This window comes from Hemicordylus capensis, chromosome 1, assembly GCF_027244095.1.
Source record: "Hemicordylus capensis ecotype Gifberg chromosome 1, rHemCap1.1.pri, whole genome shotgun sequence".
NCBI classification, from domain to species: Eukaryota; Metazoa; Chordata; class Lepidosauria; order Squamata; family Cordylidae; genus Hemicordylus; species Hemicordylus capensis.
The window spans coordinates 299,373,159-299,400,260 of NC_069657.1; the positions used below are offsets into that span (position 1 = coordinate 299,373,159).

The 27,102-nt window shown below is 44.1% G+C and overlaps 1 protein-coding gene across 2 annotated transcripts in view; it reads right to left on the reverse strand.

Moving 5' to 3' along the window:
- LOC128340819 (protein eyes shut homolog) overlaps nucleotides 1-26,035 on the reverse strand; it is a 130,526-nt gene extending 104,491 nt beyond the window's left edge. The window contains exons 1-3 of one of the 2 annotated variants that reach the window (XM_053286547.1): nucleotides 26,009-26,035; nucleotides 22,864-22,914; nucleotides 2,026-2,148 (exon numbers count right to left, since the gene is read on the reverse strand). In XM_053286547.1, the coding sequence (XP_053142522.1) occupies nucleotides 2,026-2,099 (74 nt within the window). In that variant the 5' untranslated portion in view covers nucleotides 2,100-2,148; nucleotides 22,864-22,914; nucleotides 26,009-26,035. Of the gene's footprint in view, nucleotides 1-2,025; nucleotides 2,149-3,300; nucleotides 3,431-22,863; nucleotides 22,915-26,008 lie in introns of those variants that run through there. The other variant, XM_053286548.1, reaches the window with a different exon arrangement.
- Nucleotides 26,036-27,102: the final 1,067 nt, after the last annotated feature.

The window sequence follows — 27,102 nt, forward strand, 5'->3', positions numbered from 1 at the left end:
CAGTTTGAATCCAGTCTGGATTTGAACTAAACCAGCCAAATGGCCAGCTCGCACATCCCTACTACTACTACAATATTTATATACCGCTTGTCAACCAAAGTTATCAAAGTGGTTTACATAGAAAAATAAATAATACATCAAGAAGATAGTCCCCTGTCCCCAAAGGGCTCACAATCTAAAAAACTAACAATCTACTACCCACTAACTGTCATAAATTAGAGCACTATTGGAGCATTATGTTCAGCACTCATACAAATTGTGTACAGTGCACCCAGGTTCAGAAGTGTAGACAGGTATGGTTATTCACAGGTTACATTGAACACCAGTGCAGCAGTACACTTCCCATCTGTGTCCTCCATTTCAGGAGGCCAGTACCCAAGTTCACTTTTTAAATGAATGCAGGTACAGTCATTCACACAAAAATATGTACCTGTGTACAGACATCTGAATGCAGATGCAACATAATTTCTGAATAGAGGTTTTATGCTACTTGGTTTAGGCTTTGCCCATACTAAAAAAAAACTTAGAGAGAGAGGAGGCAGAGTAGAAGGATGATACCCTTTGTGGTGTTTCTGAAGAATATATATTTAGCCTTTAACACCTGGATTAAAGTGAGGATGAGTTGCATGTTTAAATATGTAGGCAACATAAAAATAAGGGAAGGCAGAGGGGATTCATTCTTTGGACAATGGTTATTTGCTGTTTAAACATTAATTAATTACAGAGTATTGCTGTGACTGTAGACCTTCTCCTGGGCTTTGGCGTGTAGCCACTCTTGCTGGGAAGAACATGCAAGTCATCTCTGCAATGTCAAAGGAAAAAAGTTTGAAGACTGGAGTACAGGCTTCAATTTGGAGAGACTTTGATTGTTCTTCTGGGAGTTATGTGGACAACGTTCATTTGGGTGTTCGAAACAGGGGCAAACAATTGTGCCCGAAATTCTGTTGTATGGGGTATAGTTTTCTTTGCAGGCATAGAGCAAAATATATATTTGGCAGTTCTGGTCATTGTGTCCTTGCAAGTTCATGTTTGAATTTGGCTCTTAAGAACCCACAGAGCCGATATGAACATTTACAAATTTGTTAAAACAAAACAAAACCCAAAAACCAAAGTTCATGTTTTAGTTGACTTCAAATGCAGCTCTCACTACCTGAGGTGCCCCTGTTAGCGAAGGTAACAGCAGCAGCAGCAGCAGCAGCAGCTCATGCAGACACTTATCAGGCTCCTTTTCTCTAAAATGTCCAAGGATAAGCCCATCATGACAAAGCAAAATAGAGGCAACTCCATTCTCCCAGATATCCCCAGCTTGCCTATTGAACAGTTCCTGTTGTACTTAGTGAGATGAGTTCATGCCCTGAAGATGCTAAACTTGTTTATATCCAATCATGATACAGTACTTCACTTTCAGTTCTGTGCATATGAAGCAGTTCACATAACTGTTCAAGGACAACTACCCCCTTGAGTCAGTGCTGAACTAAGCACCACTTTGACCTAGATCATAGTCAGAAAATGTTGAGACACCATTTTTCTTTCTTTTTTTAAAAAAAGCGAACAACAGCAAGTAAGTTAGAGATATTGTTCAGCCCCACTCCCATTTATGCTTGGTTTTTGGTTATGTAGTCAACTGTATACAAATCATGCTCTTGCACACATAGAATTCTCTTGTCCTTGCTATTAAGTAAAATGCAGCAGAGCCCCGAAAAGATTTGTTGAAGCTGAAAGCAGTCTTTATAATTTAGTTTAGAGTCTTGAACTGGCATAAACCATTGCACTATAGATCTACGGACTGACATCCCGAGCTCATAAAAGATATAAAACAAAAATTTATCGCTTTGCATTTTTCCATTTCACAAAACATTATTTCTAAAATTAGATTTCACCGTTATTTATTACATTAGCTCACTTAAAAGATGCAACTGGTAAGCAATTAAAAGACTGACATCATTAATACTTGACCCATCAATTAAAACAAGTGAAAAATATGATAGAACTAGAACAGAAGACTGAAAGAATGTTAAAACTTACCAAAGGGAGGAAAGTGGTTTTGTTCCCATTTGTACTGCATGCAGATTACTCGCTTCCCCCATTTTTGTCTTCATGGCTTATTTAGCAGGGCCGAATCACTAAAACCAACAATTTAGCTACTTCCTGAAGGTGAAAAGGAATTCACCAGTCAAAATAAGGTCTCAGTGACCTTTATGAAGAGAACATAGGAGGTATTTAGATGTCTGTTATTTAGCTGTCTGTGCACTTGTGTCCTGACTTATTTCTCAGGAGTACACACTATCCTATTCTGTCTTCTACCCTCTCTAAAACATGGGTGTCTGGTTTTGGTTTTTGTTTTTAAATCAAGCCACATCACTGAGGCAGCAAGCCTTTTCTTCCAACAGTCCAGATCATATGGGAGCAAGAAGGAAGAGAATACCAATTATATTTTCCTATAGGAACTGTAACAATTATATGTTTTGAGACGTGTGTGTGTGTGTGTGTTAGAATAGATGCACCTTGCCTCTAGTGGACATGCATGCAAATGTGCAAACACAACACATACACAGTTTGTGCAAATGCTGCTTTATTTCTACATCTCATAACCACCTACCTAGATAAAAAATGGTTGATATGTTTGAGTTTCAGTTGTTTTATAGGTACAAGAATAATAAAGAGCGATACAACCACTGTGAGATTAAACATCCTGTTTCAAAAGCCAGCGAAGGACTACCTACTGAGGAGTAAATGCAGGCAATTTATGTATTTGTTCATATTTTAAAAGAATATTTATATTCCTCTTTTTAACAATAAAGTTTTCAAAGTGGTTTACACAGGAAAGGGAAAGGGGGGGAAATTATCCCAAAGGGGCCCACAATTTGAAATGAAACATAAGGCAGACCAGGAGACAGCTGCTAGAGGCCTGGTAAATATGAGAATGCCACCACTTAAAAAGGTGCCTCTTGGTCCAGTTAGTAGGAGTTAGAGCTTAATGTACAGACAATGTGAAAGGGCCATCAGTAATGTGTGATGGAAGAGGGGGAGACTCAGGACATGAAGTGCTACCAACATGCAAGTGTTCCTATTTCATCTGTGAAATGCTGAAGTATACACCAGGGGCATCTACTGAATATTGACTGCAATTGTACCCTGCAGTTTTTGGAGAGATTCTATATTCCAGGAAAATGTTGTCATATTGGGGCATGGGGAGAAGGATTTATGGGGTGGGGTAAGCCCTACCTTCTACTCTTACATCCTTATTTTGTGCATGTTCACAGTCATTGTTTTCTGATCTACTGCTGCTTTAGTGCCAACCTTTTTCATTATTTGAAAAGGCTTCTTCAGGAGGTGATTCTAGGGATCACGTTGTGGACATGACAATGTCATGGAGCAACACAGTCAACAAGGACAGGCCATATGACAGTGTCACTAAAGGCAAATGAGCCCCTCCCATTGGCCTCACTCTGAAGAAGGAGAGAGAAGGAACACGTCTTTGTTGCCAGGCAACTGCACCAGCACTTCCTGCCTCGCCTGGTTCAAATGCTTCACTTTGGCTGAATTGTGTCCTCTTTCAATAAGCCAGCTGGCAAAATTGCTTATACCATCAATGACATCTGAACATGAATTAAAAAACAGCTATTGTGCTTCCCCGTACCTATCTGTACTAAATCCCTCCTCAGCAGCAAGCAGCATCAGCAGGATTTGCCAGGAAGCCTAATGGACCAAAAAACCCCACAAAAAACCATGACAAAAAAATCTTTTCCAGGTTTTCATCTTTGTAGAACAGTAAACTAAATCCATAAGAAAAAAGCTTGGGGGAGAAAAAGACAACCTTTAGTGTCAAGCTGATTTTTCCAGCTAAGGTGTACCAAATTACGCTTATTACTATCCATCTGATATGAAGACCTCTGTTCAAAAGTGCCAAAGGCGAAGATGGAATCTTTTGGAGGCTTCTCTAAACTCTAATCAAAATCTGTCCTGTAAAAAGACCTCTGACAGCCTGCAGTCTTCCTTTGAGTAATAAGTACCTCCAGACAGGAACCCAGAAGAGATGATGAACATCACTACCAAATCTCCCACCAACAAGTAGGCCACTCTGAATTCTTCAGCAGCTTATTTTATCCTTTCTATCCCGTGGGGAAACACATTATGAATTTGTGCTATGCATGCTCAAATATATGGGTCAGAATTAAAGTTTGACCATTTTTAACAGAGTTGAAAGTGGTTATTCTATTTATTTATTTATCATTCTATCTATCTATCGATTGATTGATCTATCTGTCAAATTTGTACACCGCCCCAAACTTTCATCTCTGGGCGGTTAACAATAACATAAAACAAGTTAAAACATACACAAAAATCATAAAACAATTTAGGCAATCTAAAAACCAAAAACAGATTAAAGCTTAACCATTTAAAAAGCTGAAAAGGCTTGGGTGAAGAGGCGCGTTTTCAAGTGCTTTTAAAAATTGTCAGAGATGGGGAGGATAAATTATTTATTTAATTTATATACCGCCTGAATCCAAAGGCTCTAGGGAGTTCAAAAAAATACACAACAGAAACAAAATAAAACAAACTGTTAAAACCACTTAAAACAATTTAAAACATTCAAAGATTACTAAAAGCCTGGCTAAAAAAAAGTGTCTTAAGGGCTCTTTTAAAGGCTGATAAAGATGTTAAACTGTGAACATAGGGAGCGCATTCCATAGCCTTGGAGCAACTACAGAGAAGGCCCCTTCCCGAATCACTGCCAGATGAGCTGGTGGCAGTAGAGATGGACTTCTCTTATTGACCTTAATGTACAGTGGGAATCATGCAGAAAAAGGCATTCTCCTAGGTAACCTGGTCCTATGTCATTTAGGGCTTTAAACGTAATTACCAGCACTTTGTATTTTGCCCAGATACCGCTTGGCAGCCAAAGCAATTGTTTTAAAACAGGCATAACAGGGTCTCTCTGAGAAACCCTGGGGACCAATCTAGCTGCTGCATTTTGGACCATCTGAAGTTTACAAACTACATACAAAGGCAGCCCCACGTAGAGTGCATTTCAGTAGTCAAGCCTAGGGGTTACCAGAAAGTGCACCACAGCTCTGAGATCATTATCTTCTAAAAAACCAGTTGCAGCTTCCCTTATCAACCGAAGCTGATAGAAGGTATCACTTAGAGCTGTGCACAGAATTGGATCTGGTCCAATTCTGATATAATTGTATTGGTTCAGTAATATAAATGGGCAGCCTACATCAAATCAAGCTGATTGGAATGGCTCTAATTGGCCCTGCTGCTGCATCAGATCTGATCCAATGCACACTCTCATTTCTTTTGCCCCATATTCATCTATGGCCAAAGAGGGCATGCAGGTTTTTGTACAAAAACATGCACAACCTGTTTGACCAAGTATGTTATCGAGACAATTGAATGAATGAGGACACCAAAAGCATCAATGGCTCCATTGTATCATGTTCAAATCACTCCTCTTGACTTCTGGTGGGCCCTTCCAGCTGGAATGGCAGTGCTCCTTTGAGTTCCATGAGACTTCCACTCACATCCAATGAAATCTGGCCCTTTAATTCCCTCCCTGAGGACTGGAGAACTGCCAAAGGGAAGCTTGCAGCCCCAGCTCCACACCCAGGACTTCAAAGTTTGCATTACATCTGAACGGTCCCTTCGCTCACCACCCGCAGGGAACAAAAGCGGAGCCCTACTGCTACCAGAGCTCCAGAGATACATGAAAAAGATTTGGCAATAGCCTGGTGGCCTGAGGGAGGGAGGGGGGAGAGTTAAGGAAGGAGAGAGATGGGGGGGGGCAGGCCACGTGTCGGAGGGCTGGGAGAAAAAAGAAACACAGAGGAACAACCAAGAAGGAGCTGTAAATAAAAGCCAAGTTCAGTAAAGTGAAGTTGAGCAGCCTTCTGGTGATCCCTGCCTCCTGTATTTAAGACAACATAGTCCTTTCCATCTCTCTCTGCACACTGTGACTGATCTCCAGTCACAGGTTTCTCCTTTCCCCGTTCAGAAGATACTGCTGCTTGAAATAGCTTCACTTGCCTCCCTCCCTTCCCCATCTCTCCACCGAACAAAAGAGCAGAAGGACTCTAAGCCAAGCCTGATTGCAGCCAGACTGCTTAGGGTAGAGAGGAGAGAGCAGTACATCTCCCCCACCCTTGCTCCGCCAACTCCATAACCAGAACAGGAGGGATAGAGAGGAGAAGGGGAGCAGCAACCTGGGGACAAGGCACAGACGGGCCAAAATCTCTAAGGGTGGGGCCAAGGGAGACCCCAAGATACCTAAGATGGACAACAAAGCAGAGGATGGGGCCGATATAAAAGCTCTCTTTCTGCTCCTTAAGGGGATGGCAAGTGATATAAAAAACCTCAAAGGAGGACAAGATGCCATTAAGGCCGAGATGGGCAAGCAGGGCAGCACCTCAATTCCAGAGTGCATGAAGCAGAGGGGCACATTTCAAATATTGAGAGCAGGTCCAATATCACAGAGCCCTCCCGCCAACAAACCAATCGTGAATTAGCGATCCTCAGAGACAATCTAACAGATTTGGAGGACCATGACCGTCGGAATAACTTGTGCTTAGTGTGGGTGAAAGAATGCTCTGGAGAACAAAATATGATAAAGTTTGTGACTACACACTTACAACAAGTTCTGGACCTCCCACAAAGCTATGATCTTGAGATTGAGCGGGCGCGTAGAGCCCTGGGTACACCTCCAGCTAGAGGTGCTCCTCCAAGGGCCAATGTCTTTAAACTATTAAAATTTACAACTGAAGATCTTCTGGCAAGGGCCAGAGTGAAAGGTACACTAACACGGGGAACGGATGAAGGCCAGATTGATCTATTTCAGGATTTCCCAAAGGCAGCCATTGATCAAAGAAGGAAATTCCAGTTTTGTAGGATCTTCACACACAAAAAAAGGAAAAAGAATAACCTGCTTCTTCAAATACCCTGCAATTCTATGCTGCCTCCATGAGGGCAAAATGCATTGCTTTGAGCACCCGGCCCAGGCTGAATTATTCCTGCAGTGATTGCAAGCAAATGGCTGACTCTTAACTATGTAGAGTTGCAGCAAGAGATCTTTCTATAATGTATGTTGTGTGCTACATTTCTTCTCTGGGTGAAGGTGCTAGGTTCTTTCACTCTTAGGTTTAAAGTGTTAAAGTAAAAAGAAAAAGAAAAAGAATGATGACTGGATGCATAGTGGAGGTTCCAAGGTTCCAATGAAATGCTTAGATGGCCACAGACTGTGTAAGGATGCAGGAATGAACAATTTATATAAAGTGCCTTGGGCAAAGGGCCTGCATTTGAGGACACCCTCTCTTGGGAACGGAAGATGGGAGCTATAACCTCCATAAAGCGCCTACACTATATGTCAACCTTGGGGACCTAGTTAGGAACATAGGAACAGAGGAAGCTGCCATATTATGAGTCAGACCATTGGTCTATCTAGCTCAGTATTGTCTTCACAGACTGGCAGCGGCTCCTCCAAGGTTGCAGGCTGGAATCTCTCCCAGCCCTATCTTGGAGAAGCCAGGGAGGGAACGTGGAACCTTCTGCTCTCCCCAGAGCGGCTTCATCCCTTAAGGGGAATTACTTACAGTGCTCACACATCAAGTCTCCCTTTCACATGCAACCAGGGCAGACCTGCTTAGCTAAGATAGGCCCTCCTGCTGTCTCTTGATGTAGAGAAGGCCTTTGACAAGGTACAAAGGGACTTTCTCCTGGCAACCCTTGAGAAATTCAGTTTTCCAACTAATTTTCTAAACTGGGAATGTACTATATATAAAATGCCTAAAGCAAAGGTTAATATCAATGGCTAGCGGACAGAACCCATTGCTCTTAAATATGGGGTAAGACAAGGATGCCCCCTGTCTCCTCTTCTCTTTAACTTGACCCTCGAACCCTTGGCCTGAGCAGTGAGAAAAGATGGAGGTATTAAGGTGGCTGGACAAGAACTTAAAATTGTACTATATGCTGATGATACCCTTCTGTTCCTTGCAAAACCGCAGGAATCTGTTCCTAAACTTATGGAATTGTTATGCCAATTTGGGGACCTATCTGGATATAACATTAATTGGTGCAAATCTGAGGTTAGGTCCATAGGGAAATTACCTCTTTCTAGCAGGGAAATGACATGGAAGTGACATGGAAAACAGACTCCGTGAAATACCTAGGAATTCTGATTACTAAGCAACCTAATCTGGTAGCCAAGACTAATTTAGATAAAATACTCACACAGATTAATATTGATCTCCTCTGCTGGGCTGACCACTGTGGGGAAACCCGCACATATCATTATTATTAATTCTCATAGATGTGCCTGTCCTGGATGTGTGGGGATGTGTCCTGGCACTCAGCGGATTTGCTGGGCGGCGGAGGCTCGTGTGCAGTAGGACTCAGGAGGCTATTGAGCTGCTGCAGGGGGAAATGGTGGTAGGCCAGTGGGTGGGCAGCAGGACTGGCCGCGGCGAGGAGGAGCCGGCGGCGGTGGGCCCTACGCGGCCACCGGGGTCAGGAGGCAGCTTGGCCACCAGGAAGAGGAGGAGGCGGTGGCAGGAGTGAACGAGCCGGCAAGCTGGATAGAAACCACGAGCAGGGAGCAGGGGGAGAACGGGCCAGGTGGGTGTCGGAGATGCCCGGGGGAAGAGTTAGGGAGAAGGGGCTGAAGGGGGGAGAACAGTCAGGGAGAACTAGGGGTGCAGATGCTATGTGCCTGGTCAGCTAGTTGATAGGTAAACAGCCAATTTTATGGAAGCATTGGGTGGAAAATGGAATCAGTGGGCTATCACAGTTGATAAATGTGGAGGATAACTACAAACCCTTCGCTTCCCTGCAAGAGGAGTTCCATCCAGTGCCCGGCAGTATATGCAATTGAAACATAGTATATCTGCTCAATTCGGACCCGATGCCCTGACAGCCCCAGCACCTCCAGATATATTAGTGCACGCCATTAAGATGTCCCCTCTTTCAAAACTAAATAAATATCTGTATGCCTTCGTGCGTGGAGACAGGGAGCCTGGCTTGGATAAACTTAGGGACAAATGGAACCTGGAACTTACACATAAACTGTCACCAGAACAATGGCAATATATTTTAGGTAGTGTTAAATGGAGCTCAATGGATCTTAAATTGTGCTTTATCCAACAGAAGATTATTTTCAGGGCATATTGGATCCCTCTACACCTTAAGTGATTAAAAATGGCCTCAAATAGTAATGGCTGGAGATGTAATAATCCTCATGCCAAATTAGCACACATATGTTCTGGAACTGTCCCATAGTACGAAGATTCTGGTCGGAAATTATTACGTGTATTAATTTTAGTGATAGATTCATCCCTTGCACTTAAGGATCTGAATGCAGTAATGGGGTATATCCCAACTCAGTGGGGACTAAAATCAGGTCCTAAACAATGGCTATGGATAAACTTACTGGTAGCCAAAAGATTAATACTGCGGCAATGGGAATCTCACACTCTCTCTAGGAGTGAGGGATGGGTGCATGATCTGCTCGAGTTAGCAACACATGAAAAATGGGCCCTCATAAAAGTAAACAAACTGGATAAATGGTCAGAAATCTGGGATAAGTTACTTGAACTATTCTTAGAATTTAAAAAATGCTTTCTGATTCACCCACATCTATTGGTGCAACAAAGTATATTTCCTTCTCTTCTTCCCTCCCACCCCTCTGCTCCCACTCTCCCTCTTTCTCTTTTCGTTTAACTCTCCTTTCTTTTCCCACCTCCTCGCAGCCAGCTCAGTGTGTAAAGGCTGGCTAGGGGAGGTAAGATCGGGCTCCGGGGTTGGGGAAGGCATGGGCGGGGGGAAATGGGGAAAGATGTAAAATACAAAATGTGAAAAAACACTTAATTAAAAAAAAATAACTCCTGTTTCTTCAGTCAAAGGTCTCCTAAATCTCTCTCCTTCTGTCAAAGTTTGTTCAGTAATTCAAATTCTCCTGAGCCGCAATTCATAGCTAACTGTGTGTTCCTAAGAAGATGCATCCTTGCGTTAACTCTGAAATGCTGACTGGATTGCACAACTGTTTTCAGCAATGACACTTAGTGTGTTTCTGGGAAGAAATTAAAACAATTTACGTTGATTGGTGCTAAAACAGTAGCTGCAGTAGGTCCGTCAAAATCCACACAGTTATATTGGCTCATGTCAGGTATTCTGTTTAGTTGCTAGCAACTGCCAAGTTCTAATGACACCTTAGTTAATGATTTTATCCACAGCTTGCATATTACCCAAACAATTATGAGTTTAGGACTCTATTTCTATCTGGAACATTGTTCCCATGTTCTGTTTCCTGCCTAGATTTCACACTACATTCAATTGTTAGTTCTGAGAATGGGCAAAATATTTATTTTAATATTTTTGCAGTGTACTTTTAAAGCTTGTCACGGGGGGGGGGGAGAGATTCCTTGGAAGATTTATTTTGAAAGCAAATTCATACAAGCTGGTCTCTAAAAACAGTCACCTCTCAAGCTCATCTTTGCCAAGGGGGTGAAAGACAGAGGAGATGAGACATGGACAGCTTGATTCTACTTACTGCTTTTTAATGAAAGAAAATATTGATTCCACCCACCCCCATCCCCAGGACTTTCACTTTTGCAGCTATATAAACATTATCTTTGTACCTAAGATAAAGATAAGTAAACCTCATGTTTTATTTATTATTTATTTATCCCATTTGCAAGGAACTCTGGAGTTTCATGAGTCACATTCAAACTCAGAAGAAAATTCCCAGTCATCCTTGAGGGAGATTTTTAAGATATCTACTGTAGTTCTTTAGACTCCCCAAGGTTCCATCACACCCTAACATCGCACTTAGAAGCAGCATGCAGGGTGGGGACCTGCAGATGGTTTCTGACATCCCTTCCCTGGTGCACGGAACCGGCTAGCCTGGTTTGGTTCGAGTGCGAACAGCACTCGAACCTGACCAGGCCAGTTCGGTCCGGCCCCCATTGAACGGGAGGTGGTGGTGTTGCGATTAAAAACAAACAAACAAAAACAACCTTATCCCCCAGGGTTGATGGCATAGGAAGTGCCTATATTGTTGGCCCTCCCCATGGGATTTAGGTGTTGTGACATTCTTGGAGTAACGTGGGATTAAACCAGATAGAAATTTGTAGAAGCTTGTAGAAGCTTCTACTGTTGCAATTCTGTTGCTATAGACAATCTCAGGCATGAGTTCTGGAGGGTCTCCTCCTCCTGCACTTTCTCCTCTAAGCCTCCCACTACAGAAAGAAGTTTGTCGGTTTGTTTGCTTATTGTATTTGCAGACCACCCCAAACTTCTGTCTCTGGATGGTTTACAGCAACATAAAACAAATTAAAACAGAAATAAAAACCATAAAATGATATAAAGCCACATGCCTGAAATAGTTAAAAAGCTTAGGTGAAAAAATGTGTATTGAAAGACTTCATAAAATTGTTAGAGACAGACAGGGAGGCTCTTATTTCAGCAGGGAGCACATTCCAGAGTCTTGGGGCAGCAACAGAGAAGGCCCGTCCCTGTGCAGCTACCAGACAAGCTGGTGGCAACTGCAGACTAACCTCTCCCAATGATCTCAACAGGTGGTGGGGGTCATGGTGAAGAAGACGTTCTCTTAAATACCCAAGGCCTAAGCAGTTTAGGGCTGTATAGGTTATAGCAGCACCTTGCATTTTGACTGCAAATTTATTGGTAGCCAGAGTAGTTCTTTCAATACAGGAGTAATATAGGCCCCTCAAGATAACTCGGAGACTAATCTGGCTGCCGCATTCTATACCAACTGCAGTTTCTGGACTATGTATAAAGGCAGTCTCCATGTTGCCATGTTGCAGCAGTCAAGTCTGGGGGTTACCAGCGTATGTACTACTGTTTTGAAGACATTTATCTCAAGGTCATTTGATGATGAATGAAGTAATTTATCTCAAGAAATGGAAGCAGCTGGCATATCAGCCATAGCCGATAGAAAGCACCTCTGGACATTGCCTCAACCTGAGATACCAGGGAGAGATTTGGATCTAGAAGCACTCCCAGACTGTGTACCTTTTCCTTCTGGAGGAGTGTGACCCCAGCCAGAAGCAGTAGATCAAAATTGTCTCCTGAGTTCCAACCCCACACAATAAGTACCTCTGTCTTATTTGGACTCAGTCTCAGTTTATCTCTCATCTAGCCCATCACCACCTCCAGGCAGGCATTTAGGGAGGTTATGTCTTATCCTGATGATGTTGACATGGAGAAATAGATTTGGGTGTCATCAGCATACTGATAATACCCTGCACCAAATCTCCGGATGATCTCTCCCAGTGGCTTCATGTAGATGTTAAAAAGCATTGGGGACAGTATGGATCCCTGCAGGACGCCATATAAAAGTCCATGTTTTGAAGAGCAGCAGTCTCCAAGAGAAACCATCTGGAATCTGCCCAAGAGGTAGGAGCAGAACCACTTCAAAGCAGTTCCTCCCATTCCCAACCCCCTCAGACTCTCCAGAAGGATACTATGGTCAATAGTATTAAAAGCCGCTGAGAGATCCAAAAGGACCAATAGAGTCACTCTTTCTCCATCAATTCCCCATTGGAGATTATCCATCAGGCCAACCAAGGCAGTCTCCACCTCATACCCCTCCTGAAAACCAGTTTGAAATGGGTCTAGATAATCAGTTTCCTCCATGACTGTCTGGAGCTGGGAGGCCACAACACTCTCAATTACCTTGCTCAATCATGGAAGGTTGGAAACAGGCCTATAGTTGCTTAACTCCGAGGGATCCAATGCAGGCTTCTTCAGAAGTGGTCTAATAATTGCCTCTTTAGAACAGGAAGGTATCCTGTCCTCCCTCAGATAAGCATTTACTGTACCTGTATAATATCTACCAGGCCTTCTACAACAACCTTTCTAAGTCAGAGAACTCACGTTTTGAGCAGTATAAAAATGTGATAGATAGATAGATAGATAGATAGATAGATAGATAGATAGATAGATAGATAGAAAGATAACCCCCCCCCCCCGCGCCAGATAGTACAAGCCATGTTGGACAAGGGTCAAGAAAACAGGTGGTAGCCTGAACCATTCCAAACAGCTTGTCCACATCATCAAGAGTCATAAATTGAAACTGATCCAGCCTAACCGCACAAGAGCTGTTGCTGGACAGCTCTGCATTAAACTCTACAATAATTGTGGAGTCTGAGCCTAAGTCAGCCCAAATATGAGCGATTTTATCCAACAAAAAATTCATTTAAAACATCACAGTGGGTAATTGATGGTTCCAAATTCTGATGCAAGGGACGAGGGGCATGTACTAGCCCTCTCACACCCTAAACAACCCCTCTGGATGTGAGCTTCTGGATGCAATATGGGCTGAAAAGGATTGCTTCTTTGCTGCACATATCACCTGAGCATAGGTCTTCAAATGTGCTCTATGTTGTAATCTGTCATATTCGAGTCAAGTCTTTCTCCACTTTCACTCCAGTCATCTACCTTGCCGATTCAGCTCCCACAGTTCTTCTGGATACCAAGGGGCCAGTTTTGAAGTAGGTTGGAGAGGATGCTTAGGAGCGATCATGTCTGCTAGGCACCCAGGCCAGGGGAAAGCATAACTTCGGCCCCCATAAAGACCAGCTCTGGCCTGTGAGGACTGTTGGGGAAGCCCCTCCCCCTCCTTCCCAGGAGTACTGAAAGACCTCTGTGCCCTGAGAGGAAGGCAAGAAAGGAGGCACCCAGGGCAGGGAGCTCTTGTCCTCAGCTCCTGAAAAGACCAACAGCCTGAGATGTTTTATTAATCTTCTGTAATTTGCTTCTTTTAATATTGTAAACTGCTTTGGGTGCCTCTGTCAAGGCAGAAAGGTGGTATTAAAATGTAGTAAATAAATTTGCTGTTCCAGGACATCAACAGAATCACCAGCAGAGTCAACATTAAATTCTTCTAAGGCTTCTTGGAATACTATTGGATCTAAATTTATGTTTCAGTAGGTAAATACCCTATTTATTTGAACCCCCTGCTTTTTAGTGCTTAAGGGGGAAAAGGAATGAGCATGCAATCCTAAGGCCAGCTCCTGAGCTCCCAAGCCTGGATGCTGGGGTCAAAATAATTATTAAACAAAACCTAGAGCATCAAATAATGTGCAAAAGTTGGAAGCAGGGCATTAATCACTCTTTACCAGTAGCTCCCATTAGCAGTGGAGTGCTAGAAAACTGTGCTTCCTCTTGAAACCTGGAACATCCTTTGGCTTGCCTTGTCCTGACTGTTCAGTCCTCTCAGGAGAAAGAGAACATTTGAAAAACCCCTTACATATTGCCTACCCTAGCCTTCATGCATAAGGGAAATTGAAAATCTAAAGTAGTAAACTTGGCTGCAACAAATGTCATGCACCCTCTCTAGACAAGGAAAATCAGATTCATTCTTTGGGTTGGAGATCCTAAAGACAACTGTGCTAGAAAGAATGCAGCTTTTTCCTCTAGGAAATTTGGTGGGAAAATGGAATGCCACCTATAACCGTCTCTTATGCCCACAGAGTTTAATCAGGGCAAATGAGTTCTGCATTTCTGATTACCTTCAAGCAGATGGAGGGGGGCTTTGCCTCCCTACAACTTGGTTGACCTTGCTGTAAAGGTGCAATGCTAATAATGTGTGAACAGACACTTTAGTATCTCATTCACTTTAATTCTTGTGCAGTTCTCAGACTACTTTGCAGATGACTCCTTGGACAAAACCCAAGAATATGAAGATTTCTTTTCCCCAACAGGTCCTGCAATCATAGGAAAGTCAGGTGACTTTCCCGTAAATCACTGAAGAAGAAACCTTATTTGTATAATGAGGCTCTCAGAGGGTTCAAAGGATTTTCACATTCCAAGTTAATCTTCTGTATGTGCCAACTGGCAAGGGTGTTGGTAATAAAATCTGCTACAAAAACAATGCAAATGGCTGTTTGACTACACCAAGGCCCCATTGACATACACATTGGGAAGAATTATGTTTTTTCCAGATATCTGATTTGCTGCTTGAGGAGCTTATATGCTTGCAGCAATAGGTGCTCTCCCTACTGCAGAACGAGCATTTGAAAAGAGTTTGACTCCCAAAGTGAATTTTAAATGTTGGAGGTACACAGGTACACAGAACACAATATTAGTGTTGATAATTGGGCAAATAATCATGGATAATGCTTGGCCTTTAGAGAACATTTCAGTTACTTATCTTACCCCACCATGCAAATGTGTTCTGCTCCAAAAGTGATCCACATTCTCATGGAAAGAGTTTTCTCAGGCATTGCAAAATACACAGTGTGGGTACTTTTCCTGCCTAATTGAAGCTTTCCCCTTATTCTGCTGTGAAATCATTTTGTTTCCTAATTAGAACGTAAGAAACGGATGTACTAACAAAAGATTTATATGGGTACACTAGTGTCAGAGGCTCACAATTCATGATTTCCCAATATATTACAGGTACAAGACAAACTTGACTTGAGATCATGACATGCAATCTACTTGGTCAACTTTTAGGGAGAAGCTACACCTTACACACACACCACCTTTAAAGCCATTTGAGTCCTAAGTAACTTAGTGTTGGTTTTTCTTTAGTGAATAGTGCTGAATTGGGGCCCCTGTGGATTGGGAGTGTGGTGAAGGGATGTATGTGGACCGGTTGCTGTAATTTGGTCAAAATCAAATTTGAACTGCAGATCCCAAAACCGGTTCGGTTGAACCCACAGCTAGTCTGGCTGAGTTGCTGAACCAGCTTGAACTGGTTTGAATCGCTCAAACTGGCCAGTTCGTGGCAGACCGGTTCATGGTCAAAGCAGTCTGTGCACACCCCTAGGGTGGTGAGGGGTAGTCTTAAGCCGCACCCTCACCCCACTGCCACGGTCCCAATCCACAGTCCTGATCAGCAGCCATTGGCAAAAGAACAGCTAAACCAATTAAACCTAATAATGATTTAAACATTGCATGTAATTTGGCCCTCAGGCTATTAACAGAGGCTGAGTGGCCATCTGTCAGGGATACTGTAGTAGTTTCCTGTACTGAGCAGGGGGTTAGACTAGAAGACCTCTTAGGTCCCTTCCAACTCTAACATTCTGTGCTTCAATCAACTTGTTTATTTAATTTATACAAAGTAATGAAAGAACATCTTTAAGTTTTAACCATTTTATTCAAAATTTATTTAAAATTTAACTCTGCCAAGGTAATTTTACATGGCAATGCACTTTAGTGTACTAGATATATGATCCAAAGTACATGTGATGATGTAGTGACCAGTCTCTCCACCATCTAAAGAGTTAACAGGAAGTGAACCCTTGTCTTGACTGACAGGCTGGTGAACTCCAGGGCAACCAATCAGAACACCAGGTGGGTGGGACCTAGAGGGCTGTTGCTGGGATTTCTGGGAAGAAGAAAGGAAGTCTGGGCTGGAGGAGCATGGAGGACATGCAGCAAAGGAGTTTTGCTGCAGCAGGATGACTGCGGATCCTTGAGAGACAGGATTGCAGAGGACTTGATTCTCATCAGGAGTTTGGTGAGTTCAAGCAGAAGAAGCCAAGGCCCTAGCTTCAGGAATTTCAGCATAGGGAACAGTTTGTTTAGTCAGATTGTGTGTCAGGAATTTATTTTGCTTTTGTGTATGTGCTTTGCATTTTCCTAAATATCTGTTATTTGCAACTACGCAACTAAGATTTCAAAGTGTGCCACCTTAGAACCAGCAAGGCATATTGAAGCATTCTTGTAAACAAGTCAAACATTTTAAAGTGTATCTAAAAAGCTAAAAGCCTCAGATGAAAATAGTCTGTATTAATTTTAATAAAAAGTCTCCCCCCCTCCCACTGTTCTTTACTTTTTACAAGGCTCCAAGGTTTGGTTATTAATCCAGCAGGAGAAAAAGGGGCCATAAGGGGGGTTTATCTGGTGCAAAATGCATCTTAATGAGAGCTTGGCCAAAACAATTAACTCCAAGTGCCTGGGAGAATAATTGGATTTATCCACTTGCTTGTTAGAAAGGAGGAAAAGGCAAATGGAGATCTTTGATCACTCCAGCACCCATTCAGAGTAGCCTGTAGGAGAGATCAGGTGGCAGCAATAACCTATCAGAACCTCTGGGTTTACCAGAATCTTTTTCTGAGCTTTCTGGATTTTGAAAGTTAAGGATTTTTAATTGTTCGTAGGCAGCTTCTCTGACCACACTGTGGAAATGACTCATCACTGATAGGAGTCATTTTTGAGCTAGTTGACTGAGAAGGATGCTAACTTAAAGCTGTTAAAACTGGTTCAGCCAGTTTGTTCATTGACTGACCTGAGTCAGGAAAGGAAATTTCCACACACCAATTCACCACAGATGACCCGTGCCTTTATGTTTGCATCTGACCCACTGATGTATAAGGAGGAAATGGGTGATTTCAGTGGGCAAAGGGGCATGCAGGCAGGGGTTGCTGAGCCATCCTCCACTGGTGGCTTTTCTCCTGCATCCCCGCTCTCTAAATCCTCATCTCCCATCTAGGCTCATTTCTGATATTGGAATCCTGCAGTTTTGGGGTGGCAGTGTCTGGAGAAGCAACTGGAGGGTGGGGGCAAAAGTGGCAGATGCAGGAAGGGCTCTGCATGACCAGTCCTTTGTCATACCCCTTCCTTGCCTTGAATAGGGCAGACCCATATTTAAAGGTCCTGGTCTGCTCTCACCATCTTGGGTCTGATGCATACTATCCTATAGAATCTCATGCCAACTTAGAGGCTTGTTTCTGGATACCTTTGTGCCCAAGAAGGCTTTTTTTCCTATTAGTTCTAGGGATCTGATGAAAGCAGTCATGAAAAGTATTCTGCCAACAGTTTTCTCTCTCCCCTTTTCAGTACTGGTCCAGAAAGATCAAGGTTTACCTTGACAGAATAATCCTACAGCAATGAGAAATGGAGGGAATTGCATGCTGCTCTGTTGTTGAGACCCTTGCAACATCCAGGATTTTGCATCTTAATATACAGATGTGTCACATACAGCCTGCTCTAACGCATATTTTACTCAGAACTAAGTCCCACTGAGGTCAGTAAGGTTTTCCTCCTGGTAAATGTGCTTAGGGCTGCAGCCAAAGACATTTTCTGTTAGTTACAGTCAAGTAATTCCTTCTCTACCTCTGTAAATATCACAAAGGTTAACTCTACAAGATAACCTGCAAAAACAGCTCTGTTGAAATGGCAAGGCAGGCCAATCAATGTAAATCAGGGCTTATCCAAACAATCAATTCAAAGAGTGCCTCTGGTGCCACGTCTTGGCCTTTGCAGAACAGTCTTGCAAGTCTGGAATTAAATGTGATCGCACAATATTCAAGCCATATGTGATGGATAGGAAAGTTGTCAACTGGAAGTGGAGGGAATAACTATGCTCTCCTTCCTGTCTTTTGAAGGGCTGGTTGATGAGTGTGTCCCAATGCACTAGAGGGAGAGTGTTGAGTTGTCAAAGAGGGGTCTCTTTTAGGGTGTGTGTGTGTGTGTGTGTGTGTGTGTGTGTGTGTGTGTGTGTGTGAAATGGATGTCTTCCAAGGCAGAGGCTGGAGTGACCCCTTGTCAGTTTCACTTTAGCAGCAGTACTGCTGGATCAGATCCAGCATCCTGTTTCCCACAGTGGCCCAACAGATGCCTCCGAACCTGGAGGTAGTCTATAGCCATCAAGATTAGTAGCCACTGATAGACTTGTCCTCCATGAATTTGCTGAAGCCCCTTTTAAAGCCATCCAAGCTGGGGGACAACTCCACATCCCATGGCAAAGAATTCCATAGATTAATTATGTGCCTGTATTAGGCTTGGCTGACCATGACTCCTGCCTTCTGCCGCAACCGCCTGTTTCCCACAGACGTTTCTCTGGGGCCGGTTCAGATTATACTGCCTGACTGGCCCACTGAATCACATGGGGAGGAGCATGTGTGTGCATATCTTCCCCCTACCTGCTGTACTATTGCGTTGCTGCATAATCATGTGTGCATGTGGGAAGTGGAACATCTGAACGTATCCTTCACAGTGCAATTTAAATACTACTTTTAAGTAGTGTTTAAATTTCATGGTGAGGAGCAGTTTGGATGTCTCTCCCTGCCCCACCCACCCCCCGCCCCAGTGTGGTTATGAAATGGTGAAATGGTGCATAGGGCAGCAGGGGGGATAAGAGATATGCGCGCATGCATCTCATTGTGCTGTTGTGTAGTCTGGTTGGATGGTACTACTATCTGAAGGGGACCTTAGTGTTGGCCTTAAGAAAGAATTGCATCGAGGGTTCTGCTAGTCCTCAGTTAGGCCTAGTAGGCTGATGTGCCCTGTCCATTGCTGTCAGAAATGATGGCAGATGCAATTCCTACTTCATCGGGGACCAGCGGAACAACTTCCCCTATTGTTCCTAGGTGCTAAGCTGTTGGAGGACATTCAGGCTACTAGGAAACATGGAAGATGTCGTTCCTGTGGCCCCTGATATTCTGAGAGTCAAAAGAGGCCCTGCTGCCACCTATCAGTCCTCTCAATTGCATCTATCATCAGGTAATGTTGGGTGGGGAAGGATAGGAGTGGGTCTTCTGGGCAAGGTAGGGAGCTCCCGGGTCTTTTCCAAATTGGGCTAAGGTGAAATAATTCAGGCACAATCAAAACAGAGCTCAAGTTGACTTAAAAAAATAATTAAGAACATTCTGAATTACATTCAGGGAAGCTCACTCACAATTTGTGATTTCAGCATTGGGAACTGTGATTCGGTCGTTTCCCATTTCCCCACATCCCTGAGTGGTAAAAAAGTTCCATGAGTAGCTGCTACAAGGTCAGTTTTCTTGGAAGGAGAGATTCCTGGAGACTTATAATATCTTTATATTTGCAAATAAACAGAAGCAGCAAGTTTCCCTAAATGCAAATAGAATATTTTCAGAACTCTTTTGCTGCAATAACTCAGACCTGCTCCCTTGTTGGCTACATTCTAACTCCCAAACTTTTCCTCTTCATTCGAACTCCCAAACTTTTTCTCCAGCTTCCCAAAAGCACATGCAGTGTCATAGCTAAAAGCCACCAGCCACCAAAAGCCATTGAAGAAACACCATCTAGTGGATAGGGCCTATTCAAGAAATATATTTCACTATACACTTTTAAAAAAATGGTTAGACAAAAAGGTCATCTTCTCACTTGATGACCACTACATCACCACAAGGAGCTTTCTTGAAGATTGTCAGCTACAAGGTTACAACTGCACATTCATTTTATTATAAACGGATCCTCTGGAAAGGCTCTACGTATAAAAGCACTTACGGGATTGAATGGGCTCCGAGTGTGCAGAAAATGAACATCTATATCATTGACTGGTCCTAACAGATGGATATGTTATTGTCTTATTTCTTAGCTAGAAATTGGCATTCACTTTGTAGGACAGCTATACTTGAAATGTCACTAGTTCATCCTTGGGAAACCAGTCTTCTTGAGGATTTTGATAATTATGTTGTTCTTAGTGTCTGAAATCTGAAGATAAGCTACTCTCTGTTGAAATTTATTGTTAATTGGCTTTGATTTTTTGATCTTAATTAATTGATTGACATTAATGGAGCCATCTGCTGCTTCAATAGATGCCGAACAACAACAGTAAGAATAATTGCTGTGAGAATAGTTTGAGATGTTGCAAACATATTCATGCAGGGGCGTAATTAACTTTCTGGTTGTACTCAGCACTATGAAAACTAAGCTCATGCATGTTTACATTTTGATGTGCCCTTAAGCAGCCTGAAATAAATCTGTTCATCAACCATGACCACTCTCCTTTTGATGCAATCTTCAGTATAGTAAATTTATGAGCTATTTTCACAACACTGACATCTTAGTTTAATTATTGCCAAACTCAGATGAAAATCTGGTCTACCAAAGTTTATTCTTTGATAACCCTTCTCAGCTTTTTAAAGAACTTCCACACCCTAAGTGTCCCAGGAAATTTCGCCCTATCCATAATGAGCTCATGGACTAGACAACTTCACAGGTCTAAAATTAACTCCACATGATAATTAATCTTCATTTCCTTTAAAAGCAGCAGTGTGGGCAATTGTGCATTTTGATCCTTATGGTACAGTTCCATTTCCCAACCAATGGCAAAACTGGATTTTGGATTTTAATGGGGCTGGATTCAGTGTCAGCACTAGAGAGAGAAAAACTGAAGGGAGGCACAGAAGGGGCAAAGTGCATTTCTGGGTAGGCAAGCTGCAACCTACATGTTAGATTTCTGAAAGAGAAATGGGGGGCAGGCACAGAAGGCAACTACTTGAATGAGGTGGCACTCCCCCCTTTGGCTGGATTGTTCTCGGAGACCGCCTTTGGACATAATGCCAAACCGGAATGCAACCATGCCAGATATTTTGGCTTGTGGTTGTCTAAATGTAGTTTCCAACCATAAACCTGAATTGGCACCTTTGGCGCCTCCTTGGTTTCACCACCAAAAACTCTGGTTGGAAAGTGGTGTGTCATCTGAAGGCTGCCAACTTTGGAGTTGAGGGTAGGAAGCTCCTCTCTCTCTCCATCTCTGATTGGCTGCTGTGGCTGTCCTTCATGAGGAGGAGGAAGCTCATGAAGTCAGTTCCTCTCCTCTATCAGGCTCCTAGACTCTAGATCAGGATCATCTGGAAGTGCAGTGGGGGGAATGGGGGCAAAGTGTGGGCCCAACCCCGTTATGTGTGAAAGCAGCCACTGAGTTTTATACATAATGCCACTCCATGCTTTGGCAGTATGGGAATGAGTCCTGTGCTCACATGTCTCCCTCCATCTTCCTTCTCCCCAATAGTCCTTTGCAAGTGTACTTAAAAGTAATTGTAGGGGCTTGGTAGGGAAAGATCCCCTTGTGCAAGACCATTGCATCATGAGGAGGGAAAGTGTAGTATCTGTGTCAGGATCTCAGCCATGAAATTTAGTGTAATGCAAGTGTCAGTCCCTGTGTAGAAGGCACAGGACAGCCTTCTTGACTGAGAGTTGATGGCTTGCATAAAGCATTCTCTCTCCCTCTCATCTCTGCTGAGCTCCTTGTTTTAGTTAGTGATATAGTTAGCTGCATCACCTTATCAGCGTTCACTGTGAGAACCTTGCCCGTTATACTCTCTGTGCACCTGTATTGGCCATGCTTTGCTCATACGCGTCTATTTGCCAGCAAATGAAGCTTATTTTTAATCAACAATAAAAGGCAGCCCCTTTAGAATCTAATTGGATCTCATCAATGGACTAGTGTGCGTGGGGCCGCAGAGCCCTCTAGAGCCACATCTCCTACTGCAATGGGATCCCCCACAGAGTGTGTTTTTCGAGGGATGTAAGCCTTTTAACAGATTAAAATGACCTTTTCACCTCCTACGTGTGTGCATGTCTCTCTGTTTCAGACCCAAGAAAAGAGCCATGCCTGCTGCCACAACAGTACATCCTGCTATATTCCATAGAGTTTACTCCTGGGTAAGCGTGCCTAGGGCAGGGCTGCACAACTTTGACCCTCCTGCAGATTAGGGGTGTGTATGGAACTGGCTGGTCTGCTTCGGTTCAAGTCTGAACTGGATCCAGACTGGGCCAGTTTGGTCCAGCACCCCCTTGAACACTCCCCCCCCCCAGTCTGGTTAAGTTGAGGGGGGGGTCATACACCTATTACAAAAACATTTCTTTTATTTATTTTTAAACTTACCCCCTCCAGGGGCTTTCCTGAGGTGGCTGGGGGTGTGTGTGGAGGTTCCCCCTCCATAGCTGGCCTTCCTTCCTTCAAAAATGGCCTTCTTTGGCCATTCCTTGGCCCATTTGGGCCTTTCCCCCAGTGAAGCGGCCATTTTCGAGGCCGCCGCACCTGCACAATGGGCCTCTGTGTGGCCTGGGCATGTCCTGTGCAATGGGCTGGAAATGATGAGAGTTGAGGTCCAGCAACTGCTGGAGGGCTGAAGTTATACACACCTGGCCTGGTTTCTGTCACTCTGACTGTGGATAAGCTTGGAAATGCGATAGCTATGGGGTATTAGGAAGAAAACAACAACAACAACAACAATAACAACAATAACAACAACAACAACAACAACAACAAAGGCTGAACTTCCCTGTGATTAGCACATCTCATAGACATTCAGCTCATCAAATAGTTAAGTTTGCCACTTCCATTGAAACCAGTTAGTGTGGTACAAGCAATATTGGGTATATGTGCAAGACAGTGTTCCAATCTGCCTGAGAACAAAATTGGGGAATCCCTGTGTTATATTGTTCTTCCCTCCCTTCCTCCCTCTGACTCCCCCCCCCCATGGAATTCTTGTGTTGTCCTATAAAACTTGGCAGGCTGGTTGAAATGTTAACTTTAGGTCATTCAGAGCCACTATGTTCCTTACACAATGCTAAGAGGCTTAGCCTTCAGTGCCCTCAGGCTGAAGGAAAGCAAAAAATCTAGAGCTTGCAGTGCTATGCTTTATCTCCCAGGAGCCTTATCATAAACTATGGAATGGAGATCTGAGTTTCTAGCTTGTGATTTAATTGCTTATTTAACAGCCTCTGGTTTTACAGAGATGAAATCTTTAGGAAGACTTTCCAACATCCAGATATCACCAAGTAATGACAAGGAGGATCTTTTAAAAATGCTATTAACCTGCTTAAGTTAAAAGACTGACAACAATTTAGATGACTCTGAACTGTTTCCATTTTGTCAGTGAAAGCCAAATTGTTGTTTAATTATTTTATGTGACAAAAATAATTATTAAATAAGGCTCTAAATCTTTCTTTGCGGTAATACATTAAAAACCTGACATGCTTAATGGTCTCCACCAGCTAAAATCTTCAGAAACCCTTGACAGTTTTAAATGCATTTTCTTCTTGTGATTTTTTAAAAATCTAATCGTGAGTGAAACAAAGTAGGTTGTGTTCAAGTTCTTTGTATAGTCTTGCTCCAATTGCTGAACTCAGCAGTTATAATCTGCCACCACTTGGCCTGGAATTAACCCTAATCTCACATGAAGTGACGTGGTGACCATGTATATGAATCAAAAGACTGACTCCAGTTTGTGACAAATGTTTGTTAATGTTTTAGTTAAGTCCCTGATTTACAGGAAGTACGGGCTGCACATGTGTCCACCGCCCTGCCCGCGTGCCGCACACGTCGTATGTGGCATGCACAAGTCACATACGCAACGTGCACGGCAACGAACACACACGCAGCCCGTACTTCCTGTATTTCTGGGCAATGGCAGGGGTGGCAGGGAGGAACACTGCCTCCCCGAAAACCTTTTTAAAAAACGGAGTGCCAGTGGGAGAAAAGTGGTGGGAGTGGTAAGTGCAACCCCCCACCCTTAAAGGGAGACCCCCTACCGTTGTTGAACTTTGAACCGGCACCAGCACGAACCAGTTGGCAGGTCACTTGCATGGCCTTCGGACTGGTTCATGCACATCCCTAACTAACACACAAGTTACTTCCTTATGTTTAATACTTCCGAAAGTTCAGGCCACAAGCTTTCACTCTTTTTTGGATAATTATTTGTCTCAAAGTGAAGGAGCAGCTCCCACATTTTCAATCAAGGGCTGTAAAAATAACAACAACAACAACATCTGGTAGATTGTGTAATAATAATAATAACTAGCTGACCCTGCACAGAGCATCTGTGCAGTTGTGTACAGAGCCTGTGACATCCCCCGCAACTTGCTCTCCCCCCCGCAGCTCGCTCGCTCTCCCCTCGCAGCTCTCTCGCTCTCCCCTCGCAGCTCGCTCGCTCTCCCCCCACAGCTCACTCACTCGCTCTCTCCCCCGCAGCTAGCTAGCTCTCCCCCACAGCTCGCTTGCTCACTCACTCTCCCCCCGCAGCTCGCTCGCCCCCCGCAGCTCGCTTGCTCTCCCTCCGCAACTCGCTCACTCGCTCTCTCCCCCGCAGCTAGCTAGCTAGCTAGCTAGCTTGCTCACTCACTCTCCCCTCGCAGCTCGCTCGCTCTCCCCCTGCAGCTTGCTTGCTTGCTCACTCTCCCCCCACAGCTCACTCGCTCGCTCTCTCCCCCGCAGCTAGCTAGCTCTCCCCCACAGCTCGCTTGCTCACTCACTCTCCCCCCGCAGCTCGCTCGCCCCCGCAGCTCGCTTGCTCCCCCCCCCACAACTCGCTCACTCGCTCTCGCCCCGCAGCTCGCTCGATCGTTCTCCCCCCCGCAGCTCACTCGCTTGCTCCCCCACGAAGCTCTCCCCATTGGGTTGGCCAGGGCCAGGCCATCCCACCCCCCCACCTTCTCCTCCTGGCTAGCAGGGCTTTACCCACCATCTGCCCACCTCCTCACCACTGGCATCATTTCTCCCTGCCACCACCTCCTCTTCCTGGCTTTGCCCGCCGTACACCCACCTCTTCTGGCCAGAGGAGCTTCACCTGCCGGCCCTCCACCTCTGCATCCTGACCACCGCCATTATTTCTCTCCGCTTCAGTGCTAGAACTCTTGCACGCTCTAGAGCATCTGTGCATTAGTACTTGATTGCTCTCCTCACTGCAGAGACCTCCTCACCCTCACCTGAGCTGCACTCCTATTCCTCCTCCATCCCATTGCTTCCATCCTCCTCACTCTTCTTGGTCGTGGCTGCAGCATTGCTGCCACCTATTGGCCAAGCTGAAGCCCCCATCCCCAGAGAACTCCCCACCCTCGCCCGAGCCCCCCTCCTGCTCCTCCCTTCAGGAGCAGCAGCAGTGGTTGACCGGGCCATTCCTCACTGCTTCCACCACCATGGCCGCTCGTTCCCGTCAGGCCACTGACAGGCCCAGGCCCATCCCTTGCCTGAATGCCTCCCTCTTACAATGGCCTCAGTAGCCCCAAACAGCAGCTGTGGTTGACTGGACCCTTCCTTGCTGCCAGTGCCACCATGGCCACTCATTCCCCTCAGGCTGCTGACAGGCTCAGGCCGTCCCTTGCCCTTCCTTCTGTCTCTCTTCTCCCTCCCTTCTTTTTCTCTTTCTCTCTCCTCCACTCGCTCTTCTCCACTCTTCCTTCCCCTTCCCTTCATGTTTTTCTTCCACCCTCCCTGAGTTAACAGATTTTGTTCATTTACACAGAGGCATCCTCCTTCTCCTGAAGGGGCTCTTTCCTCCCTCACAACCTGTCTTTTTGCAGACCCCTGCCTGCTATCCTTTTATATCAACAACATCTTCCGACCAGTAACAGCTGCATTCCAACTGACCTTAACCATCACAGGCCCCTCCTCCTTATCTGCATATGGAACCCCCAGTGCCCAGTCAGGTGCTTCTGCTTGCAAACTCTGCATATGGAATCCCCACTGCCCAATCAGGTGCTTCTGCCTGCAAACTCAGCCAATCGCTTCCTTCCTACCACGTCGCCGCACATGGCCCATCTACAAGAAATAAGTATGTAGATAATAATAATAATAATAATATAAGAAGAAGAAGAAGGGCCACAGAAAAAACCATCAGCCAATTACACTAAGAACAAATGCACTAAGAACAAATGTAATAAGAGCAAAAGTCGAAAAATCCACAACAAACAGCAAGTGCCGCCTTTGTAAAGAAGCAGATGAAACAGTGGACCACCTAATCAGCGGTTGTAAAAAGATCGCACAGACTGACTACAAATAAAGGCATGACAAGGTAGCAGGGATGATACACTGGAACATCTGCAAAAAATACAAGCTACCTGTAGCCAAAGATTGGGGGGACCATCAAATTGAAAAAGTTGAAGAAAATGAAGATGTAAAAATATTATGGGACTTCCGACTACAAACAGACAAACATCTGCCACACAATACACCAGATAGAACTGTAGTCGAGAAGAAAGAAAAACAAGTTAAAATAATCGACATAGCAATACCAGGCGATAGCAGAATAGAAGAAAAAGAAATAGAAAAAAAATCACCAAATACAAAGATCTACAAATTGAAATTGAGAGGCTGTGGCAGAAAAAGACCAAAATAATCCCAGTGGTAATAGGCGCCCTGGGTGCAGTTCCAAAAGACCTTGAAGAGCACCTCAACACCATAGGGGCCACAGAAATCACCATCAGGCAATTACAAAAAGCAGTTTTACTGGGAACAGCCTATATTCTGCAACGATATCTATAACAACAACAACAACACTGACAATAAAATTCAGCCATCCTAGGTCCTGGGAAGGACTCAATGTCTGGATAAAACAAACCAGTCAATAACACCTGTCTGACTGTGTAAACAAGATAATAATA